This window comes from Macaca mulatta, chromosome 7 (genome assembly GCF_049350105.2).
Source record: "Macaca mulatta isolate MMU2019108-1 chromosome 7, T2T-MMU8v2.0, whole genome shotgun sequence".
Lineage (NCBI taxonomy): Eukaryota > Metazoa > Chordata > Mammalia > Primates > Cercopithecidae > Macaca > Macaca mulatta.
Genome location: NC_133412.1, coordinates 9,972,469 through 9,993,076, shown reverse-complemented (window position 1 = coordinate 9,993,076; position 20,608 = coordinate 9,972,469). Strand labels below are relative to the sequence as shown.

At 40.4% G+C, this 20,608-nt stretch overlaps 1 protein-coding gene across 2 annotated transcripts in view; it reads left to right on the top strand.

The window, feature by feature from the left end:
• FMN1 (formin 1) overlaps positions 1–20,608 on the top strand; it is a 378,430-nt gene that overhangs the window by 345,950 nt on the left and 11,872 nt on the right. For both annotated transcript variants that reach the window (XM_015141784.3, XM_015141787.3), the window contains 2 exons: positions 4,693–4,744; positions 10,358–10,507. In XM_015141784.3, the coding sequence (XP_014997270.3) occupies positions 4,693–4,744; positions 10,358–10,507 (202 nt within the window). The remainder of the gene's footprint in view (positions 1–4,692; positions 4,745–10,357; positions 10,508–20,608) is intronic.

Below are 20,608 nucleotides of genomic sequence, written 5' to 3'. Positions count from 1 at the left end.
CTTTGGCAAAACAGCCAACCCTTTGGAAGCTTGAACCCCCAGCAGCCATGGCATGACGTTGAACTGTCAAAGACCCGACTGAAAAGACTGACTGCAACTCTGTGGGTGATAGGTATCATCATCTCCATTTGACAGAGCGGGAAACTGAAACACAGGACACTGTGATTGATTCATGACACTCAGATGACACAGCGAGGCTTAAAGCTTGGCGTTTAGGTGTTGTGAGTTCTGATTTGCATTCCTTGGGCCCATAGCTGTGGAATAGAAAGAGCCATTTCTGCTTCACTTGGTAGGCTACGAAACTATGAACTGGAGAATTGTTCTTGTGGAGCAATTTCATGATAACTAATAAAACAATGGCCAGCAAATGAACCAGAAAACAAAATTTCAGGGCATTAAAGGTTTACACAAAAGCCAGCAGTCTGTATTCAGTCAAGACTGTATTAAATAAAATCCACATATGTGTCTCTTTTAACAAAACACCTTTTGAGGAAGCCATGTTACTTTCTCTCTGTGACACAGAATTATGAAAAATGTTACTTAAGGAGAAAATTTAAATTTAAGAAAAACCACGTAGTCTGCCAGTGACATAAAAATTGTACCATGTTATAAGCGTGTCACCAGGCAAACTTACCTCTCAGCTTTCTCCAAGCATTTCCCAAGATTCACCATCATCACAGCATGCAAGGAACCTTGGTAAAGACATTTAGGAGACAGAATTTATGTTAAGCAAAACTTCTCATTTTTAATACTCTGACTTATTTTCCTTATTGCTTTTATTACCTTGAAAACTGTGAGACCATCAGTCACTATTGTAAGCAGCTACATTTCATTCCTATGAGTTGGAAAAGAATTACATTTAACTCATGGCAGACAATAAGAAAGCTTCTTATAAATAAGAGAGAGGAGGAAAATAAGAACAAAAGTGTTTAGAAAGACAATAAATAGAGGAGAGAAGAACAAGTTGAGGGATGCCTTTTATTTCCCTACCTCCCCATACTGAGTCTGACAGTTCCTCCAAACCCATCTGTCTCCTAAGATACATACCCCCGCTTCACCTCACATTAGCAGTGTCCCACTTTAAATCCCAAAGCGGGCCAGGTATGGTGGCTTGCACCTGTAATCCTGGCACTTTGGGAGGCCAAAGTGGAGGATCGCTTGAGCCAAGGAGTTTGAGACTAGCGCATATATATTAAAAAAAAAAACTATATGCTATATATAATATATAATATATGCTATATATACTGTATGCTATATATTATCTGCTATATATAATATATAATATATGCTATACATAATATATAATATATACTATATATAATATATGTATAATAGCAAGACCTCATCTCTAAAAAATAAGGTAAGCCAGGCACGGTGATGCACGCCTATAGTCCCAGCTACTCGAGAGGCTGAGTTGGAGGGATTGCTTGAGCCTAGGAGTTTGAGGCAGCAGTGAGCTATGATCATGCCTCTGCACTCGAGCCTGGGTGACAAAGTGAGACGCTGTCTCAAAAAAAGAAAAATGAAGCATCTCAATCCCGCTATTTATGTGGCTTTGTAGAATAGAAGACTAAGTAAATTTTACACATCAATTTGAGCCACTCCTAGTCAAAGAACAGTTCATCTAAGACTTGTCATCTTCAGTTTCAATATTGCCTTTCCCTTTGTGTACCGAGCCGCAGTGGGACGTGCTCTAGCTGCCCAGGCATGCCTAATTTGGTAACTCATCGGAGAGTCTCCATCTATAGTCCTCCATCTATGCTCTGGATGGGTTTTTTGGTTTTGTGTTTTGTTTTTATTGTTACCACTTATCAAAAATTACTTACACTGATTCTTATTCTCTCGGGTTTAATTATTTGTCTTCCCCAACAGAAACAAAAGTTCTACAGGGAACTTTGTTTGCTTACTTCACTGGTGGATCCCAAACACCTGGGATAGTGTCTAGCGCATGGAAGGAAGGAATAAACCCTCCTATGTTATGACGTCAGCAGCTACTAGAGGCTGAAATCAGAGGTTGCAGAGCCACACGTGGCCAGCAAGACTGTTCTCTTTGTCATATTATGTTTGAATTTTTTTTAAGTTGGGAACATTCATTTAGAAATCCCTTTCTAGCTTCTAGTCTAAAAAACTAAATCTGGTAACAGGACCAAGTGCTTGTTCTCTCGTAAATGGAGTACAGCCTTCCCACTTCCCTGCAGTTCCCTACTGTCTGTCCCACTTTAAGGCTATCAGTTCCCATGTTGAAAAACTAGAACTAGAATGTTAGAACACTGGGATTCTTATACTTGGCCCACACTTAGCTTGTTTGTTGATGGTATTAGAATTTGAGTTTGTGACTCCAGTCTTTAAACATGGTTCTTCCAGTTAATGTATTTGTGTTTTGCTTGGAGCACCTCAAAGACTTAAAATGTGTAATGGCCTGGTTAGAAATTTTACACATTCAAGTGAGAGAAATATTTTAGGCTGTTAGAGCCTCCAGGTCACACCACAAGGGTAGATGCCTTTTTTATCTGTACATGGGCAAAATTAGGAAAAATTTAGATGACGAATTTCTTCTCATTTTCCTGGAGGCGCTTTTCCCTACCCTCAGAGTTTCTGCAGTGTGCATTGGCTCTTAATAATACCTCTTTTTACATGTATTATCTCATTAAATCTTTACAGCAGCTGTATGATAATGGTCACTATGGCTATTCTCATAGGACAGATGAGGCAATAACTAAGCATTTGGTCTTAACTAACTTGCCCAGAGTCACACAGGTAGTAAATGGTAGGGCCAGGTTTAATAAAATGGTGGTGTTTCAAAATCCCTTATTACCTTTCATGAAGTATCACAGCATAGATCCTAAACATAAGATTCATTTTTTTTTTCATTCATTTTAAATCATCGTAGCCCTAAATTAAAGGAATCTGAAGGCTTGTATAGCTTACGTCTCGACTTTCCTATTTTTCTGGTATTTTTAAAGTGTGAGAGTGGTATTTTCATATACAATAATATATCTTCTGATTGTAGAGAAGGATATATAAAAGAACCACCCCAAAATGAAACCTCTTGATAATCCTATAGAAAGAACATAGGTTCTTGACCTGTGGATTCAGAGTTGTATCTCAGTATCATTGATTTTCTTAGTAACCTCATGAAAACATTATTCTGACAAGAGTCCACAGGCTTCCCTAGACTGCCAAAAGGGCCTGTGGGTGTGGAGGCAGTGTGTGCAAGATTCCCATGACTCTGAGCAGAACTGAACTGTTGCAAATGCTACTGAGTTTATTATGTTCCCGTGTTGGTTTTGTTTTTTGTGGGAACGTTAAGGGGGAACATGATGAGATGTGCAAGAGTGAGCACATGTCCTGATCTACCCAGATTGCCCTAATTCATGTCTTTGTCCAGGTGTAATTATTAATATCAGTCTCAAAAGTGTCCCAGAGAAAACAAATTATTTGGCCTCTGTTAGCTATGTCTGTTATCAAGACTTCATGACTAAAACACCAAAAGCAATAGCAACAAAAGCCAAAACCGACAAATGGGATCTAATTAAACTAAAGAGCTTCTGCACAGCAAAATAAACTATCATCAGAGTGAACAGGCAACCTACAGAATGGGAGAAAATTTTTGCAATCTACCCATCTGACAAAGGGCTAATATCCAGAATCTACAAATAACCTAAACAAATTTACAAGAAAAAAAAAATCCCATCGAAAAGTAGGCAAAGGATATGAACAGACACTTCTCAGAAGAAGACATTTATGCAGCCAACAGACACATGAAAAAATGCTCATCATCACTGGTCATCAGAGAAGTGCAAATCAAAACCACAGTGAGATACCATCTCAGGCCAGTTAGAATGGTGATCATTAACAAGTCAGGAAACAACAGACGCTGGAGAGGGTGTGGAGAAATAGGAACACTTTTACACTGTTGGGAGTGTAAATGAGTTCAACCATTGTGGAAGACAGTGTGGCGATTACTCAAGGATCTAGAACTAGAAAAACCATTTGACCCATCCATCCCATTACTGAGTATATACCCAAAGGATTATAAATCATGCTACTGTAAAGATATATGCACACGTATGTTTATTGTGGCACTGTTCACAATAGCAGAGACTTGGAACCAACCCAAATGTCCGTCAATGATAGACTGGATTAAGAAAATGTGGCACATATACACCATGGAATACTGTGCAGCCATAAAAAAGGATGAGTTCATGTCCTTTGCAGGGACATAGATGAAGCCAGAAACCGTCCTCAGCAAACTATCACAAGGACAGAAAACCAGACACCACATGTTCTCACTTATAGGTGGGAGTTGAACTATGAGAACAGATGGACACAGAGTGGGGAATATCACACACCAGGGCCTGTTAGGGGTGGGGGTTTGAGGGAGGGATAGTATTAGGAGAAATGTAAATGACAAGTTGATGGGTGCAACAAACGAACATGGCACATGTATACGTATGTAACAAACCTGCACATTGTGGACATGTACCCTGGAACTTAAAGTATAATTAAAAAGAAAAAAAGCAGTGGTGGCAGATAAAGCAAATGGAGTGCTATTACCAGGACATGTGCTAGAGGCTACCCATCCCTGAATTCAGACCTGCTGTGGTAAAGAATGGGTGTAATTGAAGCTGTAAGATTACGCAAAGGAGACGACAGAAGAAAACATTTTTAATCATGATTTCTCTTTTACAGCCAGAAAAGAGCATAAGATGGAAGAAAGTCACTTAGAGAATGCACAGAAAAGGTAAGCAGCTCTAATGTGGCCCCAGTTCTTTCTTTGACTAGCCATTCTTTTGTGTTATTATTATGAAGTGCATTCATTTTACTATGCAGTTCTATCTCCAAAACATTTTCACTTCCCCAACTGAAACTTTGCACCCTTTGAACACGAATTTCCCATTCCCCTGTCCCCAGGCAGCCACCATTCTACTTTCTGTCTCTGTGACTTTCACTACTTTAGCTACCTCATGCAGTTGAGGTCATCTAGTATTTGTCCTTGTGTGACTGGCTTCTTTCCTGTAGCATAATGTTTGACTAGCCATACTTTCGGCCCCATGTGTTAAGGCTATGCATCCATAAGCAATAAACTTCACTTGGAAGCTGGAGTGAAAGCACTGTAGCAGGACTCAGGAATATTTTTCCTTAGGAAGCAGGGATCATCCAGAAGTGACTCACCTGCCTCACATGCATGTCATGACACTATTCTGCCTGTTTGCCTCTCCTGCATTGCTCTGCTCCTGAACTGCTTCATGGAAGTCAGGGACAGTTTGATCCTTCCTAGCATTACAGCCAGATCAAACTAATTATTGTAGACACCTAAGAGACTTATTATGTCTTTCCTCAGCTTCTAGAGAAGGATATTATAAACAAGGGACAGGTAGGGAGAAGGGGCTGTCCATATGTTCAGGTGGGGAGAAGGGGCTGACCATATGCCCATATAGCATATGGACATTTCCCCCCATAAGTCGGGGAAGACCTCAGAGGTCTTCTGTTCAGCCTCATGTCACCCACTTCAGGCATCTTCCTTGCTCTGTGTCTTTCTCTCAGTAGACACCAGAGGGGAACCATTCACTCCTAATCATCAGCAGTTCTCACCCCTTAGGGCTTTTTCTTTTTTGTTAATTGACCAGGTTAGTCAACGTGGCTCTCCCTCCCTCGTAGAAGAATGAGTGGCAGTAGACAGAGGTGTTCTCATATGTAGGTCTGAAATTTGAGATACATTTTGCTGGTACCAATTCTAAAAGTACTGGTAAATTAGATGAGAGGTAGGGGTAGGAGACAGCATATAAGGACAAATGAGCTTTACAAATGTGTGAGAGGAACAGTCGCCCAGTTAGGAATTTAAATGCAAATAAACAGATTGTAGAAATTCACCATTTCCCCCCTGTTTAACCACAATTTCCAAGACTTCTGAAATCCCATAGAGTCATCTGCCCTGCTTTCACAGATGCCAACATCTTGCCCTGCTTCCCACTGTAATACCAATAAGATTAAAATGCTGGTGAAAGCGAGGTGAAGGCAAGTCTTGCACTTTGCTAAGTGCAGACATATTCTCAAATCGTGCTTATCATCCTGTCATAATAATCATTCAAAACTGAGATAACTTCATGGTTATGTTTTTAGGAGTTTGTGTCTCTCTATTGACCTTGTTCCTATATTAAGCTTCCCTTCCCCAATGCATAAAACTAGCACGTCTGTGTTATGGAAACATGCAGCACATAGAGAAGAGATTATCAACAAGGGCACATTGGTGTCAGGCCAAACAGAAATTCAGCTTCTGGGGCGGATGTCAAATTTCTAATACTTTTTCAAGATTCTTGCTGAAGGAAAAGGGGGCCCACCGTAGAGGGGCCGAAGCTGCTGCCGTGCATTAGCTCTGCGGAGGGGAGTCATAAATTCTGGTTGTCAGCGTTTTCCGTGGCTTTGTGGTGAAGGTAGTCTAGCTTTCATGTCATACATGAAATATGTTAGATCCCATCTTTAATGTAGAAACCACAGTTGTTTGGTTACACTCTTTAAGGAGGTCGTGGTCAGTGTTGCAATATTTGTGTGAGATTAGTGAATTCTTATGTTTTATTCTCAAGAGAAACAGTTTACTCTGAGGCTAAGGAATATTTGCTTTTCCTAAGCAGTTTCTGAAGGCATGCATATAAGACAATAAGTGGATGTGTTCCGCTTTGGATCTCAGGACTGTAAAAGTAAAACAGTTCACTTTGCTATGGGTTCTTTGATGTAATCATTGTCTGTACTTTAAAAATGTTTGGCCGAATTAAAAAGATACAAATCAGACAGGGAATTATAGCAGATAGAAAAGGGGTCAGGGACTAGTTTGCAGTGAAATAAAAAAGTTATATAAAACCAAACATAGGATTAGAAATCAATCTTTTAAAAGTTGAGAGCCATTTTAGAGCTATCTGCTGACAAATAGAAATTTCAAATCGCGTGATTGACCTTTGTTTCCTGTATATTAGAGAAGATTCTCCTGGTTGTTAAATATCAGCAATTCTCTTGTCCAAATTGCAAAAGATTTGCAGTGGTCAGCCTCTGTGAATCAAAACTGAATTTAAAATGAAGGGAGTTTTATCTAGGAAAGACAACAATCTAGGCCTTATGAGATCATCGCAAGTTCATATTCTAGCTTTTAGGTTTTTCTTAAACAGTGGAATAACAGTGAAATCAAATAAGGCACACTTTTTTTTTTTTTTTTTTTTTTGAGACGGAGTCTTTCTCTGTCGCCCAGGCTGGAGTGCAGTGGCGCGATCTCAGCTCACTGCAAGATCCGCCTCCTGGGTTCACGCCATTCTCCTGCCTCAACCTCCCGAGTAGCTGGGACTACAGGCGCCCGACACCACACCAGGCAAATTTTTTTTTTTTTTTAGTAGAGACGGAGTTTCAATGTGTTAGCCAGGATGGTCTTGGTCTCCTGACCTCGTAATCCACCCACCTCGGCCTCCCAAAGTGCTGGGATTACAGGCGTGAGCCACCGCGCCCAGCCTAATAAGGCACATTCTTGAAGTGACTTTATCTTTGTCAAAGCTGCTGAGTGCCAAAGCCAGGCCATCCTCTGGGACTCTGTTTACTTTGGTTCTTCTGAAGAGATTCGCTTGCTGTCTTAGATTCCAAAACACATAAGGAAAAAAAGGCTGAAATTTAGTATTTCTTTTAGTGTTTCCCACCCTTTAAGGGAGAGTAAGCAAGCAGTACCTCACAAATCCCCAGGGAGAGAGACAAGGAGGGCAATGGTTAGCTTCGGTTTAGAGTTGAGCAAATCGAGGCGCACAGGAGGATGATGTGTTTTTCTCAGGCCATGTAACAACCACCAAATTACTCTTGCCGTTCTCTGAAACTGCACCAGGATTTGCAATATGTTAATCTCACAATCTGGACTCCAGGTAATGCCAGAGGTGTCAGGTGTTCTATGAAGCACAATAACTGGACTTCACTGTATTTTGCTGGAAAATTGAAAGATAAGTTGTTCCTCTAAATATTAGAAACGAAAGACTCTCCCTTCCCCATGAATGCTCAAATAAATATGTATCTGTATAGAAGGTAAGCTTAAGAAAGAGAAAAAATAGGCCGGGCGCGGTGGCTCAAGCCTGTAATCCCAGCACTTTGGGAGGCCGAGGCGGGCGGATCACGAGGTCAGGAGATCGAGACCATCCTGGCTAACACGGTGAAACCCCATCTCTACTAAAAATACAAAAAAACTAGCCGGGCGCGGTGGCGGGTGCCTGTAGTCCCAGCTACTTGGGAGGCTGAGGCAGGAGAATGGCGTAAACCTGGGAGGCGGAGCTTGCAGTGAGCCGAGATCGCGCCACTGCACTCCAGCCTGGGTGACAGAGCCAGACTCCGTCTCAAAAAAATAAATAAATAAAAAATAAAAGAAAGAGAAAAAATAATCATGTGGCCTCCCTGGGATAATGCATGTTATGTGTGACACAGAGGACAACTGTGTCTAAAGTAGAAAAGGGTCGGGGAGAATGACTATTTTGTCTCCTAAATGCCTGTGTGATTGAGCATGAGCAACAGAAAGATGAAGCAGACACAGCATTTCACAGAAAATCAGGAGACCTGAATTCTAGGCCCAACCTTACCCGTGAATAATGCCACGCAATCTTTCCAGGTCTCTGTTTTGTCATCTATAAAATGATAATTTGGGCAAGTCATCCTGTAAATTCCTTCCCATTCTAAAGTCCTGTGACTTTATGGGAAATGCATGGCCTGTTCCTATAGGTTATATAACTCTACTTATGTATTCCTGTGCTATAGTCAAAATGATTTTCATTTGAATTTTTAAAAGTTACATACTATAGAGCGTACATTTGGTTTTACCAGAATTTGGACTGCCATGGAAATAAGGGTTATGTCTGGGGCAGGAGTGGACATTGCCACTTTCTTCCCTTACCGGTTTTTCTTGACATTATGTATGTTTGGAATTATAATGGAGTCCCGTAAGAGATTACTGCAGTTATTGCCTTTCTCCACTTATGCACTTCCAGTCTTTTAATAACTGGGAGCCAAAATTCCCTGACCAGTAGTTTTAATTTGCATTAAAAACAGATTTATTCTTTACAGAAGCACAAAGAATTTATGGGACTCAGAGCTGCAGCTCCAGCTTGGATCTCGCCTAATCGTAGCCATGGAATCAATTAACAGTTCATCTGTGAAATGTGATAAAATCTTATGAGATACATATTGCCCAATAACTGAGAGCGAGATGAAAGTATGCTCCAGAATAGTAACGGAGCTTCAGGGTTTTACAATCACCATTGAATAGAGTTCCATTAGAAAATCAGTATTCAGGATGGCCACAAAAAATAAAAAATAAAAAATAAACCTGCTGTGTCTGAACAGATGATAGAGCATTGAGTAATAAACCTGGCCAGCCATTCCTGCTTTGATTAGTTTCCAACACCCTAGAAAAGGGGGTCATTTATTTAAGTGTTCTTGCTCATGGCAAATGAGCTTGTGAGGCTTGGGGCAGGTGGGGGTGAGGGCGAAAGATTGAGTTCAAAGCTATAAATTGCCGCAAAGCTAGTGCCTCCAAGAAGGGCTGCTTGGGAGGCCCAGGTAGTCTGGTGTGCAGTGAGCCTCGCTGGGATAGGTCTTACTGATATCTGGGAATCCACTCTGGAAAAATGGGACTCTTTACTGACCAGATTGGAGATCATTTTTCAAGATCAGAAATGGTTTTTCATCCAAAACTTGCTATGCCTACAACTGTATCTATTTTTATACATCGGTGGTTTGTATTCTTGTGTCATATTAAGTTTTAAAAGGTAGCCCTCCTGAAGATCATATCATCTACATGTCTTATTTTACCCTTGAGAAAATTGAGAGTCAAAGATGCTGAGTGATTGACCCACGGTTACAAAGCCAGTATACACCAGAATAAGGATAGAATGGATTTTCTTGCTTTTCTGTGAAGCATTTGACAGATTAATTATTCCCAATGAGCTCTCGAACCGACCGCTGCTAATGCTGCAGTCAGCGTGTCATCAGCCTTGCGTGTAATCACTAAACATAAAATGAAGAGCAGGGAAGAGACGAGGATCTGAGATGAAGAACGAACTCAAGACATTTTACCTACACAACCCCAGAAATGATACATGCTGATTTTATACAGATAAGATGTGCCCAGGAGCATCCCGATCAAGTTCCATTTTTTGGCACATCAGTTTGAGCAAATAGATTTTCTGAGGCTTACAATAAACTTCAGTAACTATGAGCCCTCAGCTTCTGTGTTAGAGAATTAAACACATGGGAAACTGCCCCCAGCATCCCCCTCCTAATGGGTTTTAGTGTTGAGAATTTCTCACCCTCTACCTCATTCCATTTCCCCCCCTACCTGTTGCAGTTTTGAAACAACAGTAGGATATTTTGGGATGAAGCCAAAGTCTGGTGAGAAGGAGATCACACCCAGCTACGTGTTTATGGTGTGGTACGAGTTCTGCAGTGACTTCAAGACAATTTGGAAACGGGAGAGTAAAAACATATCTAAAGAAAGGTAAGGTTCAAATGAAGATTTGAATGCCTCCTTCAGGAGCCTCGGAAACTGCACTCTTAAACCTATCAAAGTGTGTCTATATCACACGTGTCGATGTTTTCTTTCTGATCAAGTGGCTATCGGGAAAGGACTTTTGCCTCAGGGGTCGTAGGGAAATTCGGGGAAAGCTTGCTGTCCACACGGGCAGATACGTTCACATGATCTGATAAGTTACACTTTCTTAACCCCTTCCAATTACTAGCTAGTAAATGAAAGGAGGGTTGTGCTAATTTGCAACAGATTGCTTCTCTGTGTATTTTCATGTTGGCCTGGGCTAAATGAGGCAGCCTTGCTGTCGCAGACAGTATAGACAAATAAAAGTGAATGCTTTTCCCATTAATATACTGAACTTGCATCAAAGGAAAATCTCTGTGACTCAGGCCACACTTCACACAGCGTGGAAGCCCCACATTGGATTTACAGCGCCACTTCTGACTCCCCGTATCCTGCTGCGGACATCAAACTACGTGCCGCTCGGCCTCATTGCAGCCCCCGATTTTATTAGCTGGGGGTAGAAGAAAAACCTCAACTCTGAATATAGACGGGGTGTGTGTGTGTGTGTGTTCGTTTTCCTTAGAGAGATTGAATTTGCCCCTATTTATCGGAAAAAAGCATTTCTGCCTGATCATTTTTGTGATTGAGTTGCCACTGTTCTGGAAGGGGTGTCGTGGATTTAAACTTCAAACAGGTCTCACTGCTACTCCTGTGGAACAGATGTATGAGAATGGCATTCAAAACAGAGTGGAGGGAGACTAAAAATTCCTCAGCATAAGGAAAATGATATATTTAATTACAGCATCTACATTTTACTAACCTTTGAGGCCTGACTTTCCATAATTCAGTATTCTTGTTCTTCACTTTGTAATCAAAGAAAAGATATATACATAATATATTTATAGACACATCACAACCTACTCTAGTATATTTCACCTTAAAACACTAGTAAGAGGATCAAAATTGTGAGATTTTTGACCTAGTGTTAGTCTCCAAATATTTTCTCAGGGAGCTAAAAAAAGAAAAAGGCCTTCTTTCTTTCCAGGGAAGTTAGCTTTAAAAACGTTTATCAACACATCTTCCCATCATTACTTCTTTGGGAACATGGGAATTAAACTGAATCTATCCATTATATAGATAAAACTGAAGCAGAGAAAAGTACCATTGTTGAGAAAATAGGTCGTTGATAATAACATGAAAAAAATCCTAAAAATCTTGGCACCAAACTCGTAGCTCTTGCCCTGCAATCACTTATTTAGCCTTTTAAAGTAAGCTAAAATAAGTTTCTCTGGAATCAATTCTCTTACAAAAATGCTATTCTTATAGCAGCATAGGAGCTGGCCAGTCTGCCCTCCAGGTCCACACACCTTAAGGCTGGGACATCCAGCAGCGGGCCTGGAATGGACAGCCTTTGCTTAAGAATTTGCACCTCAGATTTTGAGCACAGTCCTTAGTATATTTGTCCTTGGGGCCCTAAAAATGGTCTAAAACAAGCAAAAGACTAACAGAGAAGGCAATTATTTGCTTTATATGTTAGGATCTTCTGTTGAAATACTGAACTGTATTCCAAATTAAAGAGTGTTCTCTATCATAGAAGTTAGATCAAAGAAACTGTGACTGTGTCATAGAGGTGGTATCCAGAAGTCCTTCAAAATGACAGTATCTCTGATTCCCAGCCACGGGCATTTGTGGCATTGCTTCCTGGGTGCAGCTGCTGAATTGCCTGCTTCACACTCTGTAAACCAACCCCTTTACAGGGTCATGACCTCACAAGACCCTTTTCAGTTCTTCTCATTTCGCAGTTTCAGGAGACCCTTCCTTCCAGCCATGCTCTGTGAGGATGGATCACCAAGTCTCTACCCTAAAACAACATCTCTGAACGTTGATGATGACCAATAAAATATTTCTGGAGGCAGCAGCATGGTTAGGAAAATCTGTTTGTTAAGAAATACTAGCACATTATGTGTGTTACTGCTCAGCCGTTTAAACAAGCTGATTAATATCCAGGGTTTTCTTAAAATGCTGCAGTGAGAACTTTGTTAGTGTTCTCTGTCTGCTAAGGATTTTAGCTTCTTACCTGTTAGAATCACACATTCACTACGGCAAAATAAGCAAATTAACTGGAATTTTTCTATTATAATTAAATGAGTAACACTGTAATTGCTTTGTTTTGACATCTGTTTAATGATATTTGATATTGTAGTTTCAATTATACTTTTCCCGGAAACCCAATATATCCCAACAACCCTAAGCATCAGGAGGCAACATAACATCATTAACAAGGGCATCCTAAAAAATCAAATTCATAGCCAAAATAAAAACCTGATCATGTGTAATTATAAAGAAAAAAACTAGTGTGGGATCTCATCAGAAAAATTAACTCACTTAATTTTTAAATATATTTGAAGGCCAACTAAGTGCTCAAAATCATTGGAAAAATTAAGAATCAGTAGTAGCATTTTCAGAGGGACAGGTTTCATGGAAAATAGTGTTTTGTTTAAATTCTACTTCCAAATGAAATGGAAGTGTTGAAAACAACCTAGGCCACTCAAGGTTAATTTTAGGTGGTGGAGAATATTTACTTTTCCTATTTAGGATAGTTTTCATGAGTACACATTAGTTTGATGCAAAATTGAGATGAATGCATCTTCATAACAAGATAACTTCCCCTCATAAAATCCAGAATAATTTCTAAACTTACAAATGACCACATAAAAACGTGCTAAGTTCTTGTGCTTTGTGAGTGAACAATAACCTTATTAAAACTGGTGTCAGAGCACAGCTCTGTGGTTCAGTAGAGGAAACCGTGTTTCACTAGGGAATATGGTTTACCTGGAGATTAACTATATCTCTGGAAGAGCAATCTACTGTGTCGTGGTATATTAATGGCTTTCAATTTTCCTTGGCATTCAAGCCAGTCTTAAGCAAAAGAGCAAACTTCTGAGCGCAGGCACAAATCTGAAAGCGCCACTTTCTAGACGTGCAGTCTGTGACCCACTCAGTCATTGTGCTGCCCCTGGTATCAGGACTCATCTTTCGGTGAAGCATCCCAGGTCCCGTCTCTTATCCCTTCTGAATACATGCGGGGCTGAGCAGTGTAAAAAAAGAGCTGGAGACAGCTGAAAATAGGCGTTTTTACCCTTCATCCCCCCACCCCCACCCCCATTAATTGGCTATGTGATCTTGGGGCCAGTCACTTAATCACTGGGAACCCAATTGTCACATCTGTAAAATATAAGTATTAGGATGAAGCAGGAATGAAATGGTGACTGTGAGCTCTTCTAGCTCAAAATCTCTATGAATCTAGAAGCTACTGTTGTAATTTTCTGAGGAACTGGTGTTTCGCTTCTGCCATAATGCCCCTCACCTTTGCTCTTGAGCTGTAGGGGCTCTATTGGACGATATTTCAAGCAACGACTTGCAGGTGAGTTGGGAGAGAGGTTAGGTGCCAGGAAGAACTTTCACTGCCCTCTTGAAATTGGTAAACGTCTGTAGCTGCCTTGCCTCACCTGAACCCCCAGTTCTTCTCATAAAATACTAATGTTGGCCTTTGTTTTGTTTTCTTTTGAGTTACTCAGGCTAGAGTGCCATGACGCAATCACAGCTCACTGCAGCCTTGACCTCCTGGGCTCAAGTGATCCTCCTGCCTTAGCTTACTGAGTAGCTGGGACTACAGATGTGCATCACCATACCTAGCTAATTTTATTTTTTACTTTTGTAGAAACAACATCTCACTATGTTGCGCAGGCTGGTCTCGAACTCTGGGCTCAAACAATCCTCCTGCCTTGGCCTCCCAAAGTGCTGGGATTACAGACATGAGCCACCAACGCCTGGTCCTAATGTTGTTCTTGAAGATCACGTTTTTTTATGGAGCGTGGACACAAAATATTTTTTTCTCTGCTTATCTGTATCCAACGTTGCATTTATGATGTATCATAATCCAAGGTTTATTTTATCCTCAGAAGCAGCTTTGCCTCACTTTTACCTTTTCACGCACTTTTGTATTTGTACCTCCTGATATCCAAACATTCAATGAATTTTTGGTACACGCATTTCTTCCACCTGTTAAATCAGTAGATTATCCAAGTATATGCATAACTGCAAGGAGGTAACCTAATTTTGCTGATACCTTTATTGGCTCTTCTTTACTCTTTTTTTTTTTTTTTTTTTTTTTTTTGCTCCTTAATCTGTGTGATAGGACCCTTGCTTACAAAACATTCCACCATTTAGGATATCCTAAGACTGCCCCCACCTATGCCCACGCATGCACACAAACCACTGCCTCCCACAAAATGAGCTGTGAATTTGCAAAAGGTACAGAAGGCCTAGGGGAGGCATGACTTCAGGAATAAAATCTGGGCACATAATTCACCCTGAGCCAAGGCAAACTTTCAAAGTGCCGTTTAAAAACCCCATAATGGGTAAGTAATGAGTGAATGAGAAGTTTGGTGAATTTTATGTGAAATGAAAATAAGAAATTTCACTATACACATAGCTATACTTTACACCATAGGGGAATGGATAGTTACTTTGTTTTTTCTTTTGGGGGCGGGGGCTGTTTTTTAAATTACCCAGCCACATACCAATAGGGTTTTTGTTTTAAATATATTACTTGCTGTTATTATGGGTGATTATGGAACTGCTGTACCCTTGACAGAAGATAGTTCAAAGCTGTTGTGAGGCTGTCCTGAAAGCTGTTCTCAGAGCTCCCTGCTGCTCAGGTCACTTCAGGACCAAGAGCTGGGGACTTGGAGACGCTGTCACTCAATCCACAAACCACCGACTGCAGTGTAGACACTATGGGAATTCTTCTCTTTACATGATAAACTTATTCCTAGAAAAAGCTACATAAGTAAAATTTTTATTTATTGAATTCTGCTTTACTACTGACATACATACATGATAATTTCAGTAACTTGTAACATGTTAACTTTCTTTTCCTTGCCCTGTGTTATGTAGTTAAATGGCTTGAATTCATTTAACTACTAAAGAGCTGCTTATTTTTTTAAATCCCTTAATAATACAGTCACCCTCTAATTAATTGGCAAAACTTTGAATTTTCCTAAATCACATTTAAAAATGGTTCTGTGCAAATACACAAACAGTAAATGCTCCAAGACCTAACGGATAAACAATTATCATAATCACAAAGAATAGCCAGGCACAGTAGCTCACGCCTATAATCCCAGCACTTTTGGAGGCTGAGGTGGGTGATCACCTGAGGTCAGGAGTTCAAGATCAGCCTGGCCAACATGGTGAAACCTCGTCTCTACTAAAAATACAAAAATTGGCCGGGCATGGTGGCGGGTGCCTGTAATCCCAGCTACTCAGGAGGCTGAGGCAGGAGAATCACTTGAGCCTGCGAGGCGAAGGTTGCAGTGAGCCAAGATCGTGCCACTGCGCTCCAGCCTGGGCAACAGAGTGAGACCCTGTCTTGAAAAAGAAAAAGAAATCACAAAGAATAAAACCTGCTTATTCCCCAAGCAATAAATTTAAAACTATGTCTGCAAAATTGAAAATAGGCCATAAATAAGGAGAGAGGATAAACTAAAAAGCTGTAAGAATTACAGGATCATTGGTTTAAAAAAACTATACACATCTCTTGGCCCTCTCTTCTCTGAAAGAACCATCCCATCTCTTCTTTTCCCTTCTAACTTCTTTTAAAAGAATAATTTACGTTTATTTCCTTATTTCCTTTTTCATACCACACACTCCTTCCTGTCTCGGTAAGGAGAACGTCTTGGCTGCCATAACAGAGACCAAAATAACTGTTGCTTAAACAAAGGAAAAATTAATTTTCCTCTGGCATAACAATCTGAATGCAAGGAGTTTGGATGTCAGGAACCTGGTTTTCTTCTCTTTTGTGGCTGCCATCCTTAAGGTAAGGTCCTTACTCCCAAGGTGTAAGGGGGCACACGTCAAGTCTACCACCACCGATGCTGCTGAGTTCCTGCCAGTGGGAAGGGGACTGCACAGCCTTTCCTTTTAATATTAAATAGCACGAACTGGAAGGTGCACACATCACTTCCACTTTATCCCATTGGGCAGAACTTAGTCTCATGGCCATACACAAGGGAGACCAGGAAATGCATTAGCTGGGAGCCATGTCCCCGCTAAAGACTCACGGTTTCTATTACTAAAGGAAGCAGGAGAACTGCATATTGAGACTGTTACCAGACTGTGTCACATTTCCTAGATGTGAAATCACATGACTCCTTCTAACTCTTTGCCACTGCTAGTTTTTGACACTGATGGTAGTTTCCTCCATCTCGAAATGCCTCATTGCTCTGATAGTATATTCGGTCTCTCTGCGAAGGTGACTGCTCCCCTTCTTCATCTCCCTCCTTAACTCCTCTGTTTCTTCTATTCCTTAGGTGTGGGCCTTCCCCAAGGTAAAATCTCAGTGTTCCTCTTTTCTACTGTATACTCTCTGTGTAGCTAGTCCCAACTGTTTTCACAGCTTCACCTATCACCTCATTCCCAAGGCCTCCCAGGTTTTAGACCTAAATTTCCTACTGCACACTAAACGGTATACCCAACCTTCATCTGCAATTCAGTATGTCTCCGTTGGAAATTATTCTGTCTCAACTAAGGCCTATTCCTCTTAGGCTCCCTAACTTTCAATTGCAACACTATCCTCCTTCTCGTAGCAAAAGGCAGGCTGGAAATGAGAATGATCTTTACTGCTACAAAATTTATTTTTCATCTATTTCTGACTCTTTACAGTTTTGCCTCCCTCATGGTGATTGTTCTTTACCCTGTATTTGAGGTGTCTCTGCTCTGGTTCAGTAGTCTATCATCTCTCACTTGGATTATTGAAACATCCTTCTAACTCTTCTGTCTGCCTAGAGGTTTTCTATTTCCTCTTTAAATGTCCCTGAATATTGCATCCAATTATCTTTCCAAAACAGAAGTTAGATCATACTTATCTCTTTAAACATATTCTGTGGTTTTTCATTGCTCATGAAATAAATGAAAGATAATTAGCCATGGTTGGTACTTTAATTTATTAACATACTGAGTTCTCACAACAGCCTTGGGGAAAAAAAAAAAAAAGGTTTATTGCTATTTCACAGCTAAGCATGAGAGAATAAATGGATTTCCAATATCATAGTTTCATTAATAAACAGAATGAGGATAAGAACCTAGGTCTTTTTTTTTTTTTACACTAAAGTTGAGTTCTTTCAAGAACTTCATACTCTCTCCCAAATTATAGCATGCCCTCTGAGAACCTGCCCTACACTCACTATAGCCTCATCCCTCCCTGCACCTACTGTGACCACTCACTGTCTCACACCTGCAATTTCTTTCCTCGTGTTCTCATTGGATAATTTCTTCATATCGCATTGCCCCCCATTATTTCCTGCTGATCAAAATAGAGTCGTCCTTCAAGGACTGCCTCCAGAAACCAGGTTCTATAGAAATTTTCTGAAATCTCTCTTAATAAAAGAATTAGCTTTTCCTATGAGTTCTGACGGCATTTTCTTCTTGCCCTCCTTTAGCATTTAACTCATTCCAGCTTGTTATTTTAGCAGTTGATGTGTATCTTTCCACTTCTAGGACACAAGCCTGTTGTTTGCTGTCTCGTGTGTGGTGCATTCTCTAGCACACAGCTAGATATTGAAAGAGCATTGAAGATCCTGGCTGGTATAAGAGTTTGGAGGAAGAACTGATCCAAAGGAAATGTGGAAGCTACAGGGAGCTTTGAGGAGACACTTAGCCGTAATCAGGACCACCCTAAGCCGAGAGTTTTAGAGGAGATTCAGAAGCCGGTGGGGCAGTGTTAGAGATCAGCAGCTCCCATACCTGGCAGATCTCCCAAGTCACCTGGAGGCCATTGTAAAACTGTAAACAGAGCTACTGAATCAGAATACCAGAGTGTAGAGTCTAGAAATCTGTGGTTTTAGAAACTCCCCACAGAGAGGGCAGAGCAAGAGCACATTTCGTGTTTAGTTTTCCTTAGTAAATGCCTTGGCTTCACCATCCTCTTGTTTACATGTACCAGGTGAGCTTTGGAGATGAGAGATTGACACCTTCCTAGTAATTTCTTACCTTCAGCCAAGTTTAGGAACTCCTGGGCTCAGGTGATCTTACAATTGTCTTCCAACCCTGACTTCCTGCAGTTTGAAGTAGAAAATGAGCTGGGCATTGACAGAGCAGATGAATTTGGCTACATAGACCTGGGGGTTTACATTATAAAGATGCGAACTTGGGTGACTCAACACGCTTTTGGAGGAATCACACGCAGTGTTATTCCTGGGATCAGCCTAACTAACTGCCCTCTTTCCTGTGCTTCCTTCTTTGAGTGCTTGGTCTACTCCAGTCTCTTGTGTATTTGCACATTCCGATAATATAAATTTGCAGCATTTAATTTAAACACATAGAATCATGTGTCACTTAACTAGTGGGATACATTTGTGAGAAATGCATTGTTAGGTGATGTCATCATTGTGCAAACATTATAGAGTGTACTTAAACAAACCTAGATGGTGTAGCCTACTTCACACCTAGGCTATATGGCATAACCTATTGTTCTTAGGCTACAAACCTGTACAGCAGGTCACTGTACTGAGTATAATTGTAACACAATGGTATTTGTGTATCTAAACACAGAAAAGGTACAGTAAAAATATAGTATAAAAGATAGAAAATGGTACACCTGTGTAGGGCACTTAACCATGAATGGAGCTCACAGAATTGGAAATTGCTCTGGGTGAGTCAGTGAGTGAGTGGTGGGTGAATCTGAAGGCCTAGAATATAACTGTACCCTATTTTTTTATGTTTATAACTAAAACATGTTTATAACTACACACTGTACATTTAGGCTACACTAAATTTATTTTTATAATAAAGTAATTGTGCCACAACATTATGGTAGCTATGACTTCACTAGGCAATAGGAATTTTTGAGCTTCATTATAACCTTATGGGACTACCATCATATATGAGGTCTGTTTTTGACCGAAATGGAATTATGCAGTGTGTGACTGTACTTTATAATATTTATATAAAGGCATAATTTTAAAATATCTATTATGTCTCAAGTGATATACAAACTATGAAACTCTATTCTGGAAAAATTTACTGATCACATACTGTGTCCTTCATGAAGGGTTCTCCAACCTGTGTGATCTGTGTGAGCTCTCTTACCTCCAGAATTTTGGGGGTTTGCTATGTCTTCAATTTTGGCATTTAATGATTTGGTTTTTTATTTATTTGGTTATAAACACTTTTTCTTTTGGATAAATCATAGCCCCTAGAAGATAATTACGATGTCTTGTACTACTTTGTTTTCTCTGTAGCACCTTGTTTTTCCTTATATATAGTAGATACTGAGTTAGTATTTGTTGAACAAATAAATAATCACTGTGGGTTTTGTTTTTGGGTTTTTTTTTTTTTTTTTTTTTTTGCCATGTTGAAACTGGTTGCAAGATTTGCTGTCTGCTGCTGATAGATGAAAAATCCTATTTATTTGGGTTTTGGTGGTAGAAGTCCCTGAACGTATCCCATATGGGTTGCTTCTTCCCAAGAATCTAAAATCTTAATAGCTTTGTTAAAGAGAACAGACATGTTCAGAACAAGAAAGATTAGTTAATGGAGTAAAACAATCGCCAGCTCTGTTCTTGACTGTATTACTTTCAATTTGTTTAGAAAAAAACAAGGAAGTGGAGATCCTTTGGATTCATGGCTATGCCAAGCCTCAAACCTCTTTGGAGCTCAAATCAAAACCTTAGAGCGCATCTGTCCACACTCTATTTCCCTAGCTTGGCAGAGAACAATGGAAACCTAAAGTATGTCTCCTTCATTCAGCCTAGAATATTTCTAAATTACTTATCTGTGGGACTCCTGACAGCTCCTGCCTTGGGCAGAGATGCAGCAGGGGGCTGCCTGGGTAGGATGATTTGAGGGGCGCCAGAGAGGCTCCCTGCTCCAGACAATCTTCCCTATTTCCTCACCCCTTTGTTCCAGTCACCCGTGCAAACAGGCTGTCAGTGCTAGTTTTTGGTGAGACTCCGTAGGTGGTATAGGTTTCAAAACCAAAAGAGGGGGGAGTTGGCATCTGCTAGC